The sequence below is a fragment of the Rhea americana genome, unplaced genomic scaffold (genome assembly GCF_003343005.1).
Source record: "Rhea americana isolate MKP2758 unplaced genomic scaffold, rheAme1 scaffold_69, whole genome shotgun sequence".
In the NCBI taxonomy this organism is placed as follows: domain Eukaryota; kingdom Metazoa; phylum Chordata; class Aves; order Rheiformes; family Rheidae; genus Rhea; species Rhea americana.
In genome coordinates, this window is record NW_028186856.1 from 535,903 (window position 1) to 556,938 (window position 21,036).

The 21,036-nt window shown below is 39.1% G+C and overlaps 1 protein-coding gene across 3 annotated transcripts in view; it reads right to left on the reverse strand.

Annotated features, from left to right (window-relative positions):
• EEA1 (early endosome antigen 1) overlaps window positions 1-18,119 on the reverse strand; it is a 74,560-nt gene extending 56,441 nt beyond the window's left edge. For 2 of the 3 annotated variants that reach the window (XM_085321313.1, XM_085321315.1), the window contains exons 1-3: window positions 17,977-18,119; window positions 9,195-9,287; window positions 6,076-6,201 (exon numbers count right to left, since the gene is read on the reverse strand). In XM_085321313.1, the coding sequence (XP_085177439.1) occupies window positions 6,076-6,201; window positions 9,195-9,287; window positions 17,977-18,000 (243 nt within the window). In that variant the 5' untranslated portion in view covers window positions 18,001-18,119. The remainder of the gene's footprint in view (window positions 1-6,075; window positions 6,202-9,194; window positions 9,288-17,976) is intronic. The other variant, XM_085321314.1, reaches the window with a different exon arrangement.
• Window positions 18,120-21,036: the final 2,917 nt, after the last annotated feature.

A 21,036-nucleotide genomic window follows, 5' to 3' on the forward strand; every position in this document is an offset into this window, starting at 1 on the left:
ACTGAATGGATTCTGTTTCTTTAGCTATGCTCTGTATTATTTTGCAGGACTGAGGAGGGAGGGAAGTAAAAATACACATACTGCTCAGAATATTGCCTTTCTCTTATCATTCAGCACAAACCAGACCTAAACATGAAGCTGTCTAGTGTGACAACACATTTTGAAGAGCAGCAGTTTCCTTACTTACTAAGCATTCTCCCTAGCAYAGAAAAGCAAAGATACTCCTTCACTAGGATGACGCTTTCAGCTTGCAGATTAAAAAACTTAAACACTTACCCATAGGTGTCTACTCACCAGTAGAGAGGCTCCGTTAGCTCCACTGGAGCCAGACACTGGTCAGCTGATCTAACAAATGTGTACACTATACACAGGGTCAGCTGAATAGCTCCATCACCTCTAGTGGGAGCTCGAGACACCTATATACATACATGCCTTAAGTCTATCTGCCTTCATCTACAAACTGCTTTATTTTCCCCCAGAGTATTACTGAAATGGCCTTTACAGAGCTAATATKAAATTTCAGCTAAGTAGCTAATGAGCGGAAGAACAGCTTACTTTATTCTAGTCTCCTTTTTCACTACCAGGATTATCTGGCAGAAAGAAATCTCTTCTCAAAGGAAAGTCCCATGGGCAAAAGAATTTTTACAGGACAAAATTCAGATTGGGTAATATAGTTGAAGCACAAGAGAGGAGGCATCCCAGCTAAGTTCTGAAGTCACAGACATAACTCTACCTGCCCTCCTTAGCATTTTGTTTAAAAATATAACAAGAGTCTATTCTATTCCCCAATCCCATTTTAATACTATATAGAGCTGAACAACTGGTCGCAATGAGGCTGCTACAACTGATGTCGTTCTACAGCTGTATGTAGTAGAGAGCACGTATRTAACACAGATTTTTATATAACTAACACAAATAGCACACATAGCACTCTTCACTAATACAGACAGAATTTCTGCACCATCTTAAATTTTTATCCCAGCAATTATGTCATCAGTCAAGCTTGAACAACTAGGGAACTTTGCTATTTTCCACTGAGAAGTCAATTTTGTTCCACAAATACACTTCTCGGAAAAATACTGAAGTACTGCAGTGAACAAAAAAACAGAATTGCAATGTAACTGACACTTTTACTACATGGAAAAGATAAATCAATATTCTACCATATATATGCTACCTGGAGAGCTTAGCCCAATCTAATATGTACTTTAACATCCATGACCTCCTCCTGTCCAGGCTCCAGTTTACATGAATTTTAGTTTCAGTGCTTCTTCTTGACTGTCCAGAAATACTGGGCCAGCTCTTAAGGCAACAGTCTTACAGTAAGCAGCATGAACAAAAAGTAATAGCTGTGATTCTAATCCAAAGCCACAACATCCTCTAATCACGATCTATTTTTGTTAATGCCTCAGAATTCAAACTTACATTAACAGCTACTTCACAGACTTCACTGACAATATACAGCTTGTCTTGCAGATAAAGTTCAGCATACTCAAAAACTGAAAGTTCAAGAGCTGTGTAGCATGTCCATTCACTCAGAGGCACAGATACCTTTCTAGAGTTGCTTTTTAATTTTTAAGAATGACAAATTCTTGGAAAGTCTCCAAATTCACTATTCACAGTTTTCCACTGCAGTCAAACATTCACAATCCTTATATCAGTAAGGTATGTGTTTTCATCACCATTTAAATGGTAACTCTAAACTACAACTCAGGTATTCTCCAGTTACACTGTGATTTAAAGGCTGAAACATTTTACAGGATCAAAGGTTAGGAATTGTATATACTTAGGGCCAGAGGAAAAAAATGCACTCATGTTTCAGAGCTAAAAGAGCTATCAAGCAGTTTCTACATTTTATTTCCTGAATACATATCAAAACATTTAACTGAATGCTTAAGAAGTTCACAGAGACAGATTAAACTGTCCACCTAGGCATCAAGGCCAAGATCACGTTTCAGAATTTATTTCAGAAATCTTACATACTGATAAAAAAACTTATTGGACATTCTTAAGTTAAAGAATAAATAAAGTAGGTCATTCCTTTTATATGCTGTTAACAGGAAAATACTGTTGACAGATGTTTGTTCCATGCCTTCTACCATAAAAAGCACTTTCTTCTGGGTCTACACACACAATAAAATGATGGTGGCCTCCTGGATAACATCTCTATCTAATCATTAGATAAGAGGTTAAAAGGTCATCTGTTATATAATTAAGATCAAGTTCATTTCAATTTTACATGCAAGCYTTTAACCTTCAGATTAAAAAGAAAAACCCATGTCTACCTATAGTTCATTTAGAACAGGCTGCAGATTCAATCTCTTTCAAGAAAAGAAGCTGATTTTACTTGACAAGAACAGAATCAAAATAATTTCTAGTTCAGTTCTGTTCTGTTTTTACTACTATTGATGAGTCTGTCATAACCTACAAGACAGTTTTGCRACAAATTAGAAATTCTAATTCAGTGGATTCCCTATTTCTTCAAAACAGTTAGTCTCATCACATGGCCAAGTCAAATCAAATCAGTGTCTCTAACTTGCTGCAACATCTAAACAATACTAAGAGAATGCAGAACTAACGTAGCAATATGGTTCAACCAGTGATTTTTGTTTCTAAGCAAAACAGGTAAGTTTTCACTGAGGTGAAAAAAGCTACTGTGACCTAACTTGATAATATGAGAAGGAACTGAAAGRGGACAGAACACAAAACCGCATTAAAGCATGGATATGATGTTCTGTGCRGAAAAAGCAGTTTGCAACATCGCAAGAGCATCCACACAAACAGAGGACGCAATCGGTTAGATCTACAGTAAGAACCAAACGGAAAAAAACACCACAAAGAATGAGGCACTTTCAAATAAAGACAAAAACCATATTCATCTCAAAACAAAAGTTTAAATATTTAGAYATTTTTGCACAACTAACATTCCAATTTACTCTCTGGACAGTCCTGCTATGAAAAGTGTATTCAAAAAAACAACATTAGGGTCACAGCTTGATTGTGTTAGCCAAAAAATGAATATTTGCTAAACATCTGGAAAGTGAGGAAAATAACCTAAAATAACTGTTTAAAAGAACTGCCCTAGATTTAGCTTTGAAAACAACAGATCGTAACAACCACTATAAATGCTGCAGAAGTACCACACTGTGGCCGTCTGGATGCCTTAAGAGAAATCAGAAGTTTGAAACTTAAGCCTCTTCTAGCACACTTATTGTTTAGAAGCCATGAATGTCCATCAAAGAAGGTCAGGCAATGATGGAAACAGTTTAGAAATGTATCATTCCTTTAGGAAAAAGAAAACAAAACAGAACAAAACACACCGKTTTTGTCAGTTACAGCACAGTATATATGAAAGAGGAGGGAACAAATTCCCTCTCTGGGAATATGTATGGCGATGCATGCGATGCCCATATGACATTTGCTGACTGAGTTGGCTATATGTGGACAAAGAAATGGGCACTAACATTATGGTGCTTCTTCTTGCAGTAGAATGGGACTTTGTCTTTTAAGGTAAGACTTACTCAGTGCTTCCAGGGGAAAAAGAAAGGTATTTAAGTGTCACTTTCACCAGTTACTTGCTAAAATCTCTGGTTTGAAGCACGAAGACTTTACAGAAAGCTATTTAAGAGAAACAGTGTAAATAAAGACGAAGGTGAGTGGTGAGGATCTGTTCCAGCAGTCCATCAGACACAGTCAGATATTTCAGCAGTAGAAGCCAGTGATTTCTGAACACTAACTCCCATTGCCTGAGGAATGAATGGAGAGAAGAGCAACAAGAACATATAGTGGCAAATAAAATCCTAACCAGCAGACAAGGTTTTACCAATGGAAAACAGGTTAATGAAGAAAGCAATAGGCAAACTTAAAAACATGGTGCTAATTCTTTGGTCAACCGACTAAYAATTTTTCAGGCCCCACATAATGTAAATTCAAACCAAACACTGACTTTGCAACACTTAATATTCTGGTTCCTATTTCTACTGTTAAGGACAACGCACTGGCAAAAATTCAGTCCAGTAGCATTTCCATCATCTTTTTTCAACAAGATGTATTTAAACTTTTCACAGTAGTTAACATCAAGCATCGGAAACTCAAACATCAGTCTATGTAAGCCAAACTCAGCAATGTTGCATATGTATGCTAGAGAAAACAAAAACTGAACACATCATTTTTTTCTAACAAAGTTGTCTCATATATGGCCAAGACGGAATAGAGTGACAATCTCAAGATGTGCTTCTTACAAATGCGAAMCCCCATTTGCCAATTTTGCACTGATCAAATATTTTAAAATTTTACATGTTAGTACTGGCAGTGATTATTAATAGATGTCCCACTGTTTCAGTCTTTCTATGTATGCTGATATAATTAAAGATCAAACTGAAAAAAAGTCCATATATTAGCTTTCTTCGTTTCTTACTTCTTCCAGTTATTTTCTAAATCACTATACCAAAACACACAATTCTAGCAATGGGATTTGAGCTAGGAACTTCATATGCCACATTCAATACACAAGTTTTGTCAAGTTAAAAAGTAATAAGTCATTGAAAGGAGTAACTGACGGTGGAAAAACAAAAAGAACAAGAAGTTTTTTTCTTTGAGCAAGAACTCTCAGTGAACTTTATGAGATTATTAAACACAATCCAACTTAAATAAAAAGAGTAATTTCTTCAGGTAACCAACCATCTCACATCCCAGTATACCTGATACCTTTACATGAGCAGTGCAGCAATCTGTCACTGCTAAGTTAAAGTTTATTCATGAAAGGCATTTGCATTGTAAACAGAAAATTAAGATAATGCTGACTTGACCATACACACAGCAGTACAGATGGTCCTTGATTCAACAGGCAGCAGTGACGAGTCAAAAGTCAGCTGCMAGTTCTATCAATTATAAGGAAGTTCCCCAGTGCAACTGCAGAGCAAAATTTGCCAGTTTTACCCAGATCTTACGGAAATATTGACTGCTCATTTTAACAGCTGACMCTTCATCCTTGAGATCTCAGGTAACCTAAGGATAATCACTATACTACTGAAGGCTTTCATCATCTTTGGGTGCAATGTCTCACACTCTTAAGTTTTCCTTTTGAAAATAATTATAAAGTGCAACTACATAACAAGTTCCAAGCAGAGAAGAAAAATACTACTTAGCAAATACATATAGCAATATACATAATAAAATCATATAGCTAAGAATAAACATTCTGATTCCAAAACTCAACAGAAGAAACATCACTAGGAGGGGAAAAAAAAATCATCTCCATACAAGCCCAGGTAGTACACTAGAAGCTGCCTATCCCCAAAAGTAAAAAATCCACTCTCTGTAGGTTCACAGATGAACAAATTAGATAGCCTTCTCCAGCTGAAGGCTTTTATTTTCTTTTTTACACTACACATTTGAAAGAATATAGAAATGCTCTATTTCTTCCAATATCTATCAAGTGAAACAGTATTTGCATTTTGTTGAGGGATGTAAAACAATTCCAATAAAATTCTAAGCTGTGGTTGAGGAACACTATTTTATACTTTTGCTATGGTACTGAAGATTCTTTCAAAAACGTTCAAGACAAGAAGCTTCTGTAAACAACTGAATATCGTTTGATTTCCACCTTTCACCCAGTGTATCCATCTCCCGCTATAAATCTGCTTTAAAAGTAGTCAGCTAATAAAAGCTTGAAATATATAATAATTCACAAAGGACTTACCAGAGCTGATACTGCACTTATTATGATACTGAACTTGATTAGAGTATATCAGGTAGAGTGTATCAAACAGTGTAATTGTCTCATTTACAAGAAAAYGAAGCAAAAGTTGTTCAAAAAGATTGTATCAATGAATGCAGGTCTGCCAACACCGYACATATTTCAGTGAGAACCGCAAACCAGAAAGCTAGCAACGGAAGAACTCTTTTGCTGAATGTAAACTTTCTAGTCATGCATTAGAGATCAATTATGTTTCAGCAAGAAATCACTACAAATACAATTAAGAAAAGTGACACCCAAGCCATTAAAAAAAAGATGTATGCCCAYTTAAAGCAGCCCATTACCAAAGCTATTGAAATAATATAAACAAGACCCACAGTAACAGTTGGAAGGTCACGAAGCTCCTGTCTTCTCCTTTCTGTCCCAGAGTGCTCATTCTGGTAATGTTCAGACAGATCAGTAGGAGTTATACACACTTTCATACATAGTGGACAGATGAAGCCCTGTGAAATGTATATTTGTTTTTAAGAAACTGACAAAAAAAAAAAAAAAAAAAAAAAAAAAAAAAAGACAGGCTTGGAATCATATGATGTTCAAATTCTTACGCTGAAACTTCTCTATAATCAATGAAAGCAAAGTTTGCAGTTACTTCCATTTGGAAAGAATTTTTTTCAAATCATAAGTCAGCATCATGGAGGAGACAACCAGGAGCACTTGTTAAGAACATGAAACAAATAAATCTATGCTGCACACTACTTCTTGTTTTCCAYAGATTTTTGGTACTCCTCCATACGACAAAGGAACATGCTACACAATAAATCATGAATGGACCATCATAAGGCATCACATTAGATCCATCCTGCAGTTTCTCATAAGGGTTTTCAGATGTTTCAAAGATAGAGACAAGGGTGGTTTGGTGAGATTACAGAAACGATCTCTCTAAATTAACACAAAGATTCATAAATCAGCTTTCATGGGAGAATAAAGATATTTTAATTTTCATCAGARAGCAAATTTACAGTAGAAGGCATGGCCTAGGTACTCATGCAACTGCATGCCTGGCATTCTCATTTAACACTAAGGATGCATCTTTCTTTGTAAAATTTCAGAAAAAACCTCAGCACGCTCACCTGAAATTTACCAAGAAGTCCAGTTAGTTCCTGAAGAGCTGCAGCTTTTTACCTTCAAGACACATTCTATATGCCCAAACACACAGAAAAAATCGGGCAGAGCTTAAGGTGCTCTGGGACTCTGCCCATGCTGGTGGTAGTGGGATGCCTGCAGCTACTTGGCAGACCCCTACAGAGGCAGACAGAGCGGACTACACACAACCCCATCTGCCCTTATGGCACATGCTAAGGCTCCTTCCCATCAGGCTACCTGTGACCAACTTGTCTAGCCAATGCAGCTAGCTTGCGCTAACGAAAGTACAAGCAGAATACATGCTGGTGGATTCATTGCAAAAACAGATCACCTAGCACCCTAGCGCTGCAAATGGAGTTGCACTGGAATGCTAAGGTAAGACAGACTCCAACKTTTTCTTCTCAGTCTGATTGTGCAGTGAATATCAGAGGCATCTAGACTCGATTATAGGTTCGGGTCTGCGCATGATAYACAATGCTGACATTGCCACAGAAGGGACTTTAATAGCATTTCCCTCTCTCCTTGAGCAAGGAATAACTTGAAGTTTTAATTAAATCCTTCTCTCTCCTTTTGTTTTATACTACAATTCTCAATTAYCAGGACTGATTTTAATCAGGCCTCAAGGACGTATAAGACATGAGAATCTGCACAGATCTATTAATTTTTCTCCATTTRAATCTTAACAGCAATACAAATTGGAAAATCTAGTTGTAAACTGGCCTGGAATGAAAATAAGTCAATTGAAYTTCTGGTTTTATGTAATACTAGAGAAACAAGCGAGACCACAACATATAATGGAAAGCAAACACTCTGCAGAGGCTGGCTACTATGCTTTAGGAGACACAGGTCTCAGAAAGAGAACATCTCAGGTCAGCTGCAGAGGAAAAGGAAGACCAACAGAAAGGTTTGAGCTACATGCTGCAACCTATGAATCTCCWGAGAGTAAGAAATCATCATCAGCCTCAGAACTATTTTCAAACAGTTTTCAAAAATTCTATTATAAAGAAAATATCTTTCTTGCAACCAGTGAGACAGCTGGTAGAATTACTGACAACTRAAAGTTATTTTTTAACACGTTACAACCGAAGTGACACATCAATCAGCCTCTGGTCCACGTTCCAACTCAGCAATACAGAAAACTAATAGTACAACAKTGCAAGCACATCAACACTTTACAAGTTCTTCTTATACAAAGRAAATACTACTACCTTAGTACTGATGTGCCTTGTGACATCAGCTGTACAATCAGTGATATTATGGCCATGTTAACAGGAACTTGTAGTTTTAGGCAAACTTTGGAAAAAAGCAATTATYTCTCATTGCATATTCTTATGCACTAATTAACTACAGAAGTGCTGAGATTTTACTCTGCAACTTAAGAATATTTATTTGCTTCAAGAACAGCRTAAATATGCATACAAAACCACAGCTTTAGACTTACAAACATGTGACATGGGTGATATGCAGCAAGAAATTAAGTTTGGTTATACTGACTGTATTAAKCCTTCATTAACTAAGAAATTAGCACAGATGCACAGAGGCGGAAGGCAATTATGATTTCAAACAGCAGAGTGAAAGGTTTTCTTATGATGTATTACAGATGCATGGGTACCTGAACCATCATATACTTCACCCAATGTAAGAAAGCGCACTTTGCTCCTTTTAATGCTGTAATAGCAGTAATTAACCTTGCACTGCATTTGTATGTTAAGCTTGAAACATTTGCAAGCGAGGTAATCAGGCTATATGAGCACTAATAGCTTCAACAGCCAGTGAAGTCAGCCTGCATTTTTCAAATATTTGACAACACTGTAAATCCAAAGACATTGTAATATGGGATTGATGCAAAAATAACAAAACAATTTATGCTGTTGATTAAGTATACAGCAGATAAAAAACAGATACATTTTAGAAGTGGTAGATCAGACATAGACCCAGAATAAAAACCAGCACATTCCATATTTAGGCGGAGAAGGAGGTTTCSAACGTACATTATGGTTTAGCAGAAGAAAAGCTTAAGGGACTACCAGAGTAGGAATGCTACACTTTGTTTGCCGAAACTCTCATCTAAGATTTATTAAGGGGGAATGTCAAGGTTTTGTCTCAAATTCTTYTCTATAATTACAGGAAGGATTCTTTGAGACTACTTAAATAGATAAACCTAAACAAAAGCTATGCTTTTGGCTTGTCTTTATATTTAAATAATCTACTATTGGAAGACAGCACTTTTGAGTATTTATTTCATACAATTGTTTTTAGGTAGGGTAGCAAAAGAAATTCCAAACAGTTTCAAAGAACAGAGAAACAGTTCCCAAGGTTTAATACTATGGTTCCATACCCTGGCATACAGTACCTCAGAGGAGCCTTCATTGTTCACRTCCACGGCATTTCCTGGTGCAGCAGATGAATCTGAATCAGAGCTCTGAGACCCAATTCTGCCTGGAGTCTGAAAGACAAAGGAGAAAAATATATGCATGCAGACTGTATTTAATAAAGCATGGTATCTATTCTGTGCAAATGTTGATTTTAAATTAGCTAAAATGTGAAAATATTTTCCCTCCACAGCAGTAACAAAAGTTGACACATAATTTGCAATTGCCACTACAACACTTCAACTAAAGATTATATCCAAGAATCAATATATCAAATGATAAGCAGATACCAGAAGCAAAGGCCAGGACTTCAGTTCACTTCCTCTTACTAACACTCAACACAAAACAAAGAATTAAGCTAAACTGCACCCTTCTATCACTCACTCTGATGTTAAATTAGGTCTCTCTATCCAATAGGAAAACACCAGAAATTACAATCTAAACACTTTCATAGGCAGTAAACATATATCATATTACTTTCTTGATAACYTGTCTGCAATCTCAACAAATATTTAAATATTTGAAAGAAAATTAAAGAATGAGACCCTCCTGATACAATAAGCAACTAAGCAGGTACACTAGGGCTGTGATGTGAAAATTAAGTATGAAGACTGTAATTAAACTTAACCATGTTAATCAGTAAGACTACCTATAAAAGTAAATTCCTATCAATATGTTGGAAATAAGAACAATAGTATTGGTTTGAAATTATGTACTTGGAAAAAATAACCAAATAAAGTTGAAATAATACTTGATTCAAAACTGGATGGATGGATCCCAGTTTATAACCCTTGTTTCACTTAACTTTGTAATGAAGTTTGTTTTTCCTTCTCTTACTCTTCCCTAGAACTCTACTTCTTGACAGATGTCAAAAAAGTTAGCATTATTACAGCAAACATTAGTAAAGAAATTGCCTCAAATACTGATATGCACTCCTAGTTCATTAAAAAAAACTCATTATCTAAATCCATACTGACAATTAAAAATGGGATGAAGTAATATTATTACAGTATTTTAGCCTATCTGTAAGTATTTTTCATGTTATGAAGGATTTAATACAGAGGATTAAAAGAAACAGAATCTTAAATCTATAGATTTAAATCTACACACAGAGAGACAGAAGTAAATAGCTCTAGTTTGTAAATCTTGGTGTCTCCAAAATCTTATTTTAAAATTTTCTTTCACGAATAATTTTTTCAGACAAGTGAGTAAATAACCTTTTATAAAACATCTGCAAGTCTAAGCTTTTCTTTTCAAATTATATTTTCCTGATGWGTTTTGTAAAGAGCTTTCTATTCCCAACTTCCATTAAGATTACAGCCTTTTATTATTATCCAAAATTAAAAAAAAAAAGTAAAAATAATAAGTAATAAAAAGGTCGGGTTTATCAATTAGGGACTGAATTCCCAGTGAGATACRGTTCAAATTTAAAAAGGCTTTGAAGACTAACGAAAGGTGATAAGTAGGGGTGACAGAAGCAAGCTAGCAAGTGGTAGCAACAGTATGAGACTGAAAAATCTCTTCTTAYRTCAAACCTTCCCTGGGGTCATCACYTGAATGATCAGCACATGGTGGTTTTCCTACTCCTGTATCTTTTTATTTTAGYTGTTTAAATTTTGTCTTTTTCACATTTCTGAAGAAAGTATAAACACGATACAGTTTCCTTCTAGACAACATACAGAAGCAATAGGCACGATGATGCAAGCTCCCCACGTTAGTATTATAAGAAGCTAAAAAGGTGCAAGCAAAGAGCATAATGTACAAGCCAAGCATGTGTGAAGGCATTATTACTTCTGATTCTCTACAGTTTCTTGGTTAAGCTATCTGTCATTGCTTCCTCCAGACATCTACAGGCTGGCTCACTGGACCAGATGGRCTACATGCAAGGGTGCTGAGAGAGCTGGCCAGTGTCACCACATAGCCGCTCTCTACTACTGCTGAAAAGTTGTGGCGATCTGGGTGGTCTCCAATAACTGGAGAACGGCAAATGTTATACCCATSTCCAGAGAAAGCCCAAAGGATGTTTGGCTGTTCAGCCTTGCTTCAGTTCCTGCGGAAATCATGGAGAGAKTCCTTTCAGAATATGTTTCTTGGCACATGAAGGAGGAGGTGTCAGCATGGATTTAACAACAGTAAATCACACCTGACCAACCTGATTGCCTCCCATGATAAAATGATTAGATTTGTGGATGAGGGGAGAGTGGTGGGTGACATTTACCCTGAATTTAGAAGGACTTTCAATTGGCTCCAACATTTCTTGTATCCAAGGTGGGATGCTATGGTCTGGATGGATGAACAATTAAATAGGTAAAAGAACTATTCAGACAGTTGGGCTTAGTGAGTAGTGGCTTATGGGTTTTACTCTACCTGGATACCAGTGACAAGTGAGGTACCACAGCATCTATCCTAGGACTCTTCTGTTTAGTGTATTTATCAATGACCTGGAGGAGAAGACTAAGCGCCCGCTCCTGAAGTTTACAGATGATGCCAAATTGGGGGAACCAGTTGACAAGCTCAAGGGCTGGGCTGCCATGCAGAGGAGCTTTGACAGGCTGGTGAAATGGACCAACAGAAACTTTATGAAATTCAACAAGGACAAATACAAAGCCCTGCACCTGGGAAGGAAGAACCCATAGTAACTGGACACGTGGGGGACTGACTGGCTGTGGAGCAGCTCTGCTSARAAGGACCTGGGGGCCGTGTTTGACACCAAGCCAAACATGAGCCAGCAGTGTGTCCTGACAGCAAGGAAAACCAACAGCAACTCGGGCTGTACTACCAGGAGCAGAGCCAAGAGATCATGGGAAGTGATTTTCCCTGCCCATCAGCACTCATGAGACCACATCTAGACACTGTGGCCAGTTGTGCCTACCTCCCCACCCCCAACCCCCACTGCAGAAAATATATTAATAAAATGGAGCAAGTTCAGCACAGGGTCACCAACACAGTCAGSGGCTGAGGCACCTGCCCTATGAGCCCTGAGAGGCTGAGGGACCTGCAAAAACACATAATGCATCTGAACTGMAATTTTGGTAATTTCATTAATGAAGACATGGATTGCATGAATAGCCAGTAGGAGGAATAATATCAAACCTGTGAGGTGTTGCCATGCTTCCCAAAAAGACAGAACCAAYGAGAAGTTACAATATTGCATCCAACGTTACAATCAGTTTTCTTCAGTTTATAAAGTTCAAAAGTACCTTTTCATGCAATCCATAAATTATGGTCATACTCCCAGAGATTAGGCCTATTTGTGAATCCATTATGTGCAAGAACAAAGAATCCAAAGAAGATATATATACGTATGCCTACACAAGGGAGCAACTAGAAGCCAGGAATCAAAGCTTCCTCCAATAAAGAAGTTGAAATTTTAGGATGTAAGAATCAATTTCTTACTGAAAGGAATTTTTAAAACGACTTCTGAAGTCTGAGCATGATGAAAAGGCTTTAGAATGGCATTTAGCTATGAAGACAGTTACGTTCTGGAAAACCTCAGAGCCTGGGCCCTATCTKTCCCAGCAGCCACAGACCATGAGTAGAAATGGAATTCTTCTCAAATGAAGAATGTGTCAGGATTAATGGATATGCACTTCTTTAATCCTGTACAACTAAGGGAAGCCTGTAGTTCATTCCTAAGTTCCAAAAACTGAAGAATGCTCCTTCAGGTATTTGGCTTTGGAACAGGAAGATGCAAGAGCAGAAGGGAGAAACCAAACAAAAATTGATAGMCAAGACAATGACAAAAAGAGACAGTTCAGCAGTCTATTCAGACAGGCAGAAAGAAAAATGGACGGTAGATATACCGCCACTTTCATAATACTGAAGAGTATGTTTTCAGTATAGTGAATCATTTCAGCCCAAAACCAGGAATCTTCCTTGACAATTAACAAAGAGCAATAATATTTTCTTCACTTTAACTTCCTATATACACTACTGTACGTTGTTAACCAGCTATAAATTTCACCCCAGAGTTGACTGCATTTCACAATGAGATTTGCATATTAAGTTGTGCTAGTTTTAGCACTACAAATTGTAGATTATTACAACCTTCAGGATGAAAGGTGTTATATTAATGTACAGTGTTATTACTATGCGGGTTGATTAAAGTATTTTCCTTATGAAACATTTCAGACATGCTATAATCACACTAAAATGCACTGTAATGACCTGTCTTATTATGTGTAATATGCAAATACAAGACAGGAATTATTAAACAGTACCTCGTAAAATCTTTTTAATCTTTCAGAAACAATGTGCTCACTTTAAAATAGAAAGCACAGTTCCAAGTAAGATAYAGAAAGCCTACTATAAGGAGGTGGCATCTTCTATTGGGTGACATGCACAGGGAAGAAGGGCGGGAAAGAGGGAGGTGGTTAAGTACCTTTCAAGATCAAGATCAAGATTAAGTACCTTTCAAGAAAAATACATCATAGCATCCATATCCAAAGTAGAAAAACTAATACAAATTCTTAAGTGTATTGTGGAGACTGAGACCACACTGTAATTTACTTATCTTTAAAGCTGTATTGTAATAAAAATATCYTTCACCAGTCAAATAGGAGTTTGGGGTGTAATTCTTTTTGAATGCATTTTTAAGCTAGGTTCCTAGACCACTGTTATACCCTGTTCAATAAAAATTATAACCATACATATCCAACAACAATAAATATAGTCCAGATTTTGTGAACTAARAAAAGTTTAAGAATGGTGCTTTCCATTTTCAGCTTCCTTAGTCATTCTCTGCCAAATAAATACCTGGACTATACTAAGGAGCAGACTTAGGAATCACATGTGAAAAGTGACTTTTCACACAGGCTTCTATAAATGTACTTTTACATAATTAACAATTGTACCCTAAAGGCATACCGAGTGTTGGAAGACTGATGGTGCAAAATTAGTATGTTACCCAGTGTATTGGTTTTCTAGGTGTCTGACATACATGTGTCTACTTTGCTGAAAAAGCATACATTTCTATCAGAAATAATATGCTAAACTTCGCAGTGTTCTTCTTTATGTGCTGTCAAAACTGCAAGCTAAAATAATACAGAAACATCATTAACAAGAACTAAGACAATGACTACAGCTGTTTTCTTAAAAGGAATAAAAGATCATATAATGAATGAGTTGACCTAATACAGTGAAATGACAGAGTACAAATATGGACCTCTACAGTGTCATTTTTGCATAGTCATTTATCTATCTACAGCTAAACTCAGTAAATTTATAATACAATTTTCAGCAGTTTTAAAATCAGAACATACTGAACCTTTGAAAAATAAGTAAGCCTTGAGAACTTGTGTTATAGACTTACAGTTTTCCCAGCAGAGATTTTAATACTACATATCAGTGCTATTGTGCAAAAGTACTAAGTTCCTAAGCAACAAACAAGATGCAAGAAGCCAAAGCCCTTGCTATCAAGCAACTTTCAGTGTATTTTTCATCCTTCTCTTTTGCTCTTGTACATTCTTTAGAGACTTTATAGTCCAGGTGTATTCAAAATAACTTTCCTCTTCAGCTCCTGAAACTTTCTGAGAAAAGAATTAGTTTTCTGTTTAGATAAAATATATTTTATGCTTCAAGCCAATATTTCATACACAACATATTTTCAAGGTCTCAATATAAGTTTCTAAGCATTTAGAAACATTTTAAACCTAATTAAATATACCAGGCAACACTATTACTTARTTAACAGGTATACTAGAAACAGAATAGCGTGATACAAAACAGAAGTATTATTTATTTCTTTAGAAGTACGATGGCTATTTTATGGCTCCTTAAAACGAAATGACTCCTGGCTTCAAGGAGATAAAAATCTTTCTTTTACACAATGCCATCAGTGCCACACAAGCAGATCCTGTAGCTATGAAGAGTCGTATGTACTTCGCTATCTAGCAAACCCTGTAATTACAAAGGTGAAAAAAAAAAATACAGACAAGTTATGAGATGCAATACAGCCCAGATGAGTAAATATTTTTATCTCAATTTCTGAGCTGGCACTAAGAGAAAAGGCTACTGTACTATTTAAGCTACAGAAAAGATTACAAAAAACAATTCTCATCCAGCAATCAACTATATGAAGTATTGTTAAAAAAACACAGAGCAATATGGTCTTTCCATCTAAATACAGCACAACAGCTAATAGTTATAGGTAAGTTGTTAAACACAAAGAATTAAGACAAAAAACAGTTCAAACAGCACATTGTTCCAACAGATGTGTCTTTCATTGTTCCATAAAATATGAGGGATGAGAGGAAGGTTCAGAAGATCAAAATAATTAGTTTTCCAGCGACCAAAATGCTTCCTTCATACATAAAAATGCTTTTTTCTCCCCAAGTTTTGCTATTTTGAAAATTTAAAGAAGTAGACAAAGAGGCTAACTTAACAGAGCGGAGGCAACAGTCACTGTGCCACTAGTAAATGAACACTAGTAAATAAGAGGGGGAATTTAGGCCACAAAGGGCCTTACGAGTTTGAAGCAATAAAGAAAGGAGAGCTCTCTAAGAATGCACATATGTAACGCTGATAAAAATCAAAATACCCGGATAGGAAAACTGTCTCTCCAAGAATTCCTCACAGATCTACTCTGGGAAAGACTACCTTTCCCTAGAGCAGATAAAGAACAATCCATAAAACCGAAAAGTGGTAAGAGCTTGAACAAGAGATTTTTATGGTGCAAACATACAGATGGCTCTTTGAGATGTTACATCAAAAACACAAGTAGAGCTTAGAAAAAGCTTGTAGAGAATGTGCCTAAAATGAGGTTCCAGTTGAAGATGGCATGGAGACACTGACTTCGAAAACTAAATAAGCCATGTTCAGCAGTAACTGGTATATAATGTTTTGTATTTTGACTATCGGCCATACAAAGCCATGGAAAGGATACTTTTCAAAACTGAAACTACAACTGTGGATGAAATACAAAGGTCATTACTGAGTAGGAAGAATACTAAAAAAATAAAAATAAAAATAATAAAATAATAAGTATCAAACAGTATCTTTACTGCTTTCATCTTCCCCCTTTCTAGCTTGATGCCTTGCTTTCTGAGTTACAGGAAGCGGAATGTAATAAGGATTTGCCTTTTGTTACACTACATATAATAGACATTACATATAATCAAGTAATGCTCATAATGAAAATTAAACCAAAGATATAYGTAAGAAAATATGTCTCAGTGACAGCAAGTATTCTTTTGCATGTATTATATACCAGTTGCATTAAGGACACAGAAAAACAGCAAGAGSAGCTTCCTATGCTTTGAAATCCTTGCTTCAGAGATATGAAAGATTTTAACACTTACATACTTTGCATGTCTTCCTACAAATTAGATAGGAAGTTACACACCACTTTTAACACCAAAGCACATCGGAAGTCTTTTCCACAGTTTGTCTACTGCAGATTGTAGGGTGGGAAAGGTACATATGAGTTTGTTCTTACAATCATTACCGCTACTAAGAGGGCATTAGGTTTTGTAAGTGGTGGATTTCTAAAATCATTTATCTGCACCAGTTAGAAGACAGATGCCTAATAGCTTTAAGAATCTTCCCCTATCCCTATTATTTGTTGTTCTCCTCTACTTGAGCACTAAGAAATCTCCTTCAGCTTTCCCAGCAATTAGTTCTGCTGCAACTCTGTAATTTTAAGTTTCAAGAACCTATGGYGAATAGCTATTTGTTTAGAATTTTCACTGTTTTCAGATGGTGGTTTCTAGTGTGTGAAAACTTTTACATTGAGGTTAGATTTTTACAGAAAATGTTTAGCTGATTTATATTCAGGGTCAGATTTCCTTTGGTGCTGGCCCATAAGCATTTTCCTGCATCATAAAAGCKTTCCTTGAAGGCCTGTTATTTCTCAGTACCAATAAACACCCAGTTAAATGCTGGCAATATTTAATTACATCAGTACTGAGAAAATTTCCCTGCTTGTTAATGTCTTCCCATCAATTTCAGGAAGGAAGCTTTCCCCTGTAACCACCTTCTAAATACACCAAGGACATGCTTTATCTGTTTAGGATCTGTGCCTGAAAAACAACTGGAAACGTGGTGCATTTAGGTGCTCTACAACAGAAGAGCTAGCAGCGTTCAGCTTCGTACGATTCCTTCTCTCGTTGTAGCAGCTCGTCCCGCCCTGCCCTCCATCGAGGCCCGCGCGCCGCTCGCGCCTCCCGCGACACGCCGAGGCTCGCGTGGAAAACCGCGGCTCCCAAAAGGCGGGAAGGGGAGGGGTTTGTTTTTGTTCCCCCCCCCCCCCAGCAAGCGTCACGCCTCAGCTTTTTAAACCGGCTGGAGCTTCTAGAAAAGCCGGTTCTTAAGGCAGAGGCTCTCGGCGTGGCGTCGGGCCTCGGGGCGGGCGGCGCGGGGCTCTGCCTCACGCCTCGCCGAAGCGCGGACGCCTCCCGCCACCGCGCCACCCGACCCACGACGCGCACGGGGAAAATAAATATATTTATTTATATATTCGTATAAATAGATAATAAAACAAATAAATAAAACAAAAGCGCGTTCCCCACCCCCCACCCCGCCCCAGGCTAGTTCGCCCTTCGGTGAAGGCGTCGCGCGGCCCAGAAACGGCCACGCGGGCCGTTACCCGACCCGCAGGCCTCGGGCCCCCCGCGCCGCCGGGCCCAGGGCCGCTGCCGCGTAACGGCCTGCACGGCAGCCCCCGCCGCGGGCCGTGCGGCCCCGCCGGCTCCTTCCCTCCCGCCGCGGCGCCGGGAGGGGCCCGGCCGGTACCAGGAAGCGGAGGCGCCTCCGTGGCTCGCTTACCCGCTGCAAAATCCTCCTCAACATGGTGGCGGCGGCGCGGCCACGCCGAGGGGAAGGAGGCGCGGAGCCCCGCGCGGCGCAGCGGCGGCGCAGCGCCGCCCCGGCCCCGCCGCAGCCCGGCGCGGCCCCGCTCGCCCCGTGACAGCCGCGGCGGGGGCGGAGGCGGGGCGGTGGCCGCCGGGCAGCGCTCCGCTCCGCTCCGCCCCGCGGAGGCAGGCGGCGAGCCGCCAACTTTCYTGCCCGTAACTGACCGAGCTAAATCTCGTTTCTGTTTCTGCATGGAGAGGTGTTKGCAGAAAGGGCGGTTCTGCCGCCCTGGGCTCTCGGCACGCCGGGGGTTGCGTGAAGAGCCCGAAAAAAGCAGCGCTCTGCCAGGAAACGGCCGGCAGCCGCCGGTGCTGGGACCTGCGGCCGGAGAGTTGCTGCGGTACSGGCGGCGCTCCGGAAGGCTGGAGCCGGCGGAGAGCAAAGCCCGTGTGCGGAGCGGCAGCTCGGGCCTGCTCAGCGCAGGGCAAAGGGCCTCAAGCACTGAGAGGCCCGCTGAGGGCGCCGAGCACGGCCAGCGCTGTAGCGGAGTGCCGGCTGCGCCGCCAGGATCCGAAGCCTTTTTTCCACGTGAAGGTTGACACTTGTAAGCGCTCTGAAGTCCCCAGGCTTAGCAGGAAGTGCAAGCACATGACAAGAAGGATTCAGCAGCTTAAAACTTTTCTGCTTACTAGTACAGTAACATTTTGCGTTTGCGCGCAGATTACTGCRGCGTGCTTTGGGCTATCATCTGCGCCGCAGCTGGGGCAGATGAGGAGCACAGGCGCCCCGATAGCTTCAGCCAGCGAGTAGTAACTCTTGAGGTCACATCCTCCGGATTTTTTTTCATTTCTGTGCACACTCTATGAAATAGCTTTAAAATGTGGTGTACCATGTGGCAGTAGTCCRGTTTGTTTCTGAGTTGTGCACGTGGGATCAGTGACAGGAAAAGGGTTATTCGGGTCCAGTTCTGTGCCCATCCAAGCTTGAAGGGAACTGTAAACACGAGTGAAAGGGAAGTATGGTCTAGCAGGTGTGYTCTTTCCGTGGAAAAGATTAAGCGCTTGGCCACCGGACAGAGCGTTTATGGGTTCTCCTGCTCCGTACCGTACCATGGCAGCGAGAGAGCTGTGCACRCTTGCTGGTGTGCCAACACGTGCCGAAAATGAAGGTGGTGCAAGGCATTATACCCCTGCTTGCAGAGTCTGCTGACAAGACACAAAAGGTCATTAAGCGTTTTAATACTGTTAAGGATTTTTTTTTGTCCTAAAACACAATAAAAGCTACTTGGATATCTGGGCAGGCTGTAGATATTTAATCCAAATGACTACAAATTTCAATACCTCGTACTTTTACTAGGTAGTTCAACAAGAGCAATTGATAGCCTCAAAGACGAGCTGCTGGAGTGCTGAATTTGCCGTATCTGATAGCGTAAGCAGCCCATCCTTGCAACACATATTTGATCTCCCAAGTTAGCCATCTTTGAGTGCTCAGAGGATGGCGATGGAAACTTGAGGACACTAATGACATAATCTTACGTCAGAGCAGGATTTTCTTGGACTAGTTTTGCAAGGAAATGTATGATCCTTTACTTCTGTGGATGTTTGTGTTAGCATATGCATCTGTCTGCCTGTCCACCTGTCATTCCCTCAGAAATTTCTGAATCCACTGGCCAATTTCAATCAAATATGACAAAGCCAGATAATGCTCAAAGATACTAAGTTCCTACAAATTTCATTAAATAGGTGGCTGGGAAGAAGAGACCCTATTAATTTCCCCGTGTAAAGGAAGGACTGTAGTATGGTCTCAACCTTTTTTAAATGCCAAAGAATGGACATGACCCTTTGATGGAGATCTGGAAGAAATAGATTTCAGCAGTCTCATGACCCATAGAATTGCTTGTTTTTAATCTTTATATATGTGGTAATGTCTGTGAATCCATATCATGTGCTGTGCTAGTGCAGCACAAATCCTGACATCTCAGGCTGTTGGGATATGGTTTATGTCCAGGGCCATGGGAGTCTGTTAATTTTCATTTCACGGCAAAGATTTTCCCAGGCATTCCAGCTGGAAATGGGTACTTCGCACCTAAATGGAAGTCAACCCCTTGCATGTGATTAGCCACAGAAACTGGCAGGCCCTTATTTCAGAAGACATCTGAAATCATTCTTTTAACAGCATAACTAGTATTCAGAATGGCCCAGCGTACACCAGTATATCATACAATACCTCWCAGAGCTTCCAACAGGTATTCTTGCCTTTTTTTTTCTTTTTAACTTCTATGCATGTAGTCCAAAAAAGCAATGATTTCTGGCTAGTGTTTTACAGGAAACAGTGCCCATGTAACCTTCTGCCATCACAGAGGGCCACAAGGAAACACCATCACTTAGCACAAAATGACAGGGGAAATAATGTGCGATATGGCAGTACTTGTGACCTATAAACATGCAAAGATACTGGGCTACTCTCCTGCATGTTATCAATGTTTGTATGGATTTCATCATGTTTTTCATCATGTTAATTTCCTGGCCTCAAAATCTCTTTGCCATAAGCTCCTTGAGTTCATAATGTGCTGCACTTGTAACCCATTCTTTAAGATTTTTTTCCCAGTTTTCTATTTATAAAAGGTGTCAGAAGCCCCTGGGGKTTTTTTGCTAGCATTTTCTTTGTATATAAGTACATTTTTGACTGTTACTATATCCTGCTAACATATTTTCGGCAGTGGTTTTCAAATTTMCCCATGTTTTTTTCTGAGGCTGTCTGTTTGTAAGATAAACTCCATTAATCTAAGTTAAACAGAGAAAGCATTTTGTTTAAAGGATTTGTGTGTTAAAAACCATAATGGCTAGCAGATGAAAGCAATATCATGCTAGAAATCCACATCCCAAACCATAGAACAGACATAATAATAATAAAATAAGATTAAAGATTAAGGGTATTAAGAACTTGCCAACCACCTGTTTTCAAAGGTTAAAACTTACCATAACCTCCCTTTTCTCTTCTTCATGCAAGTTTCTGCAACAAACCCATGTTTAA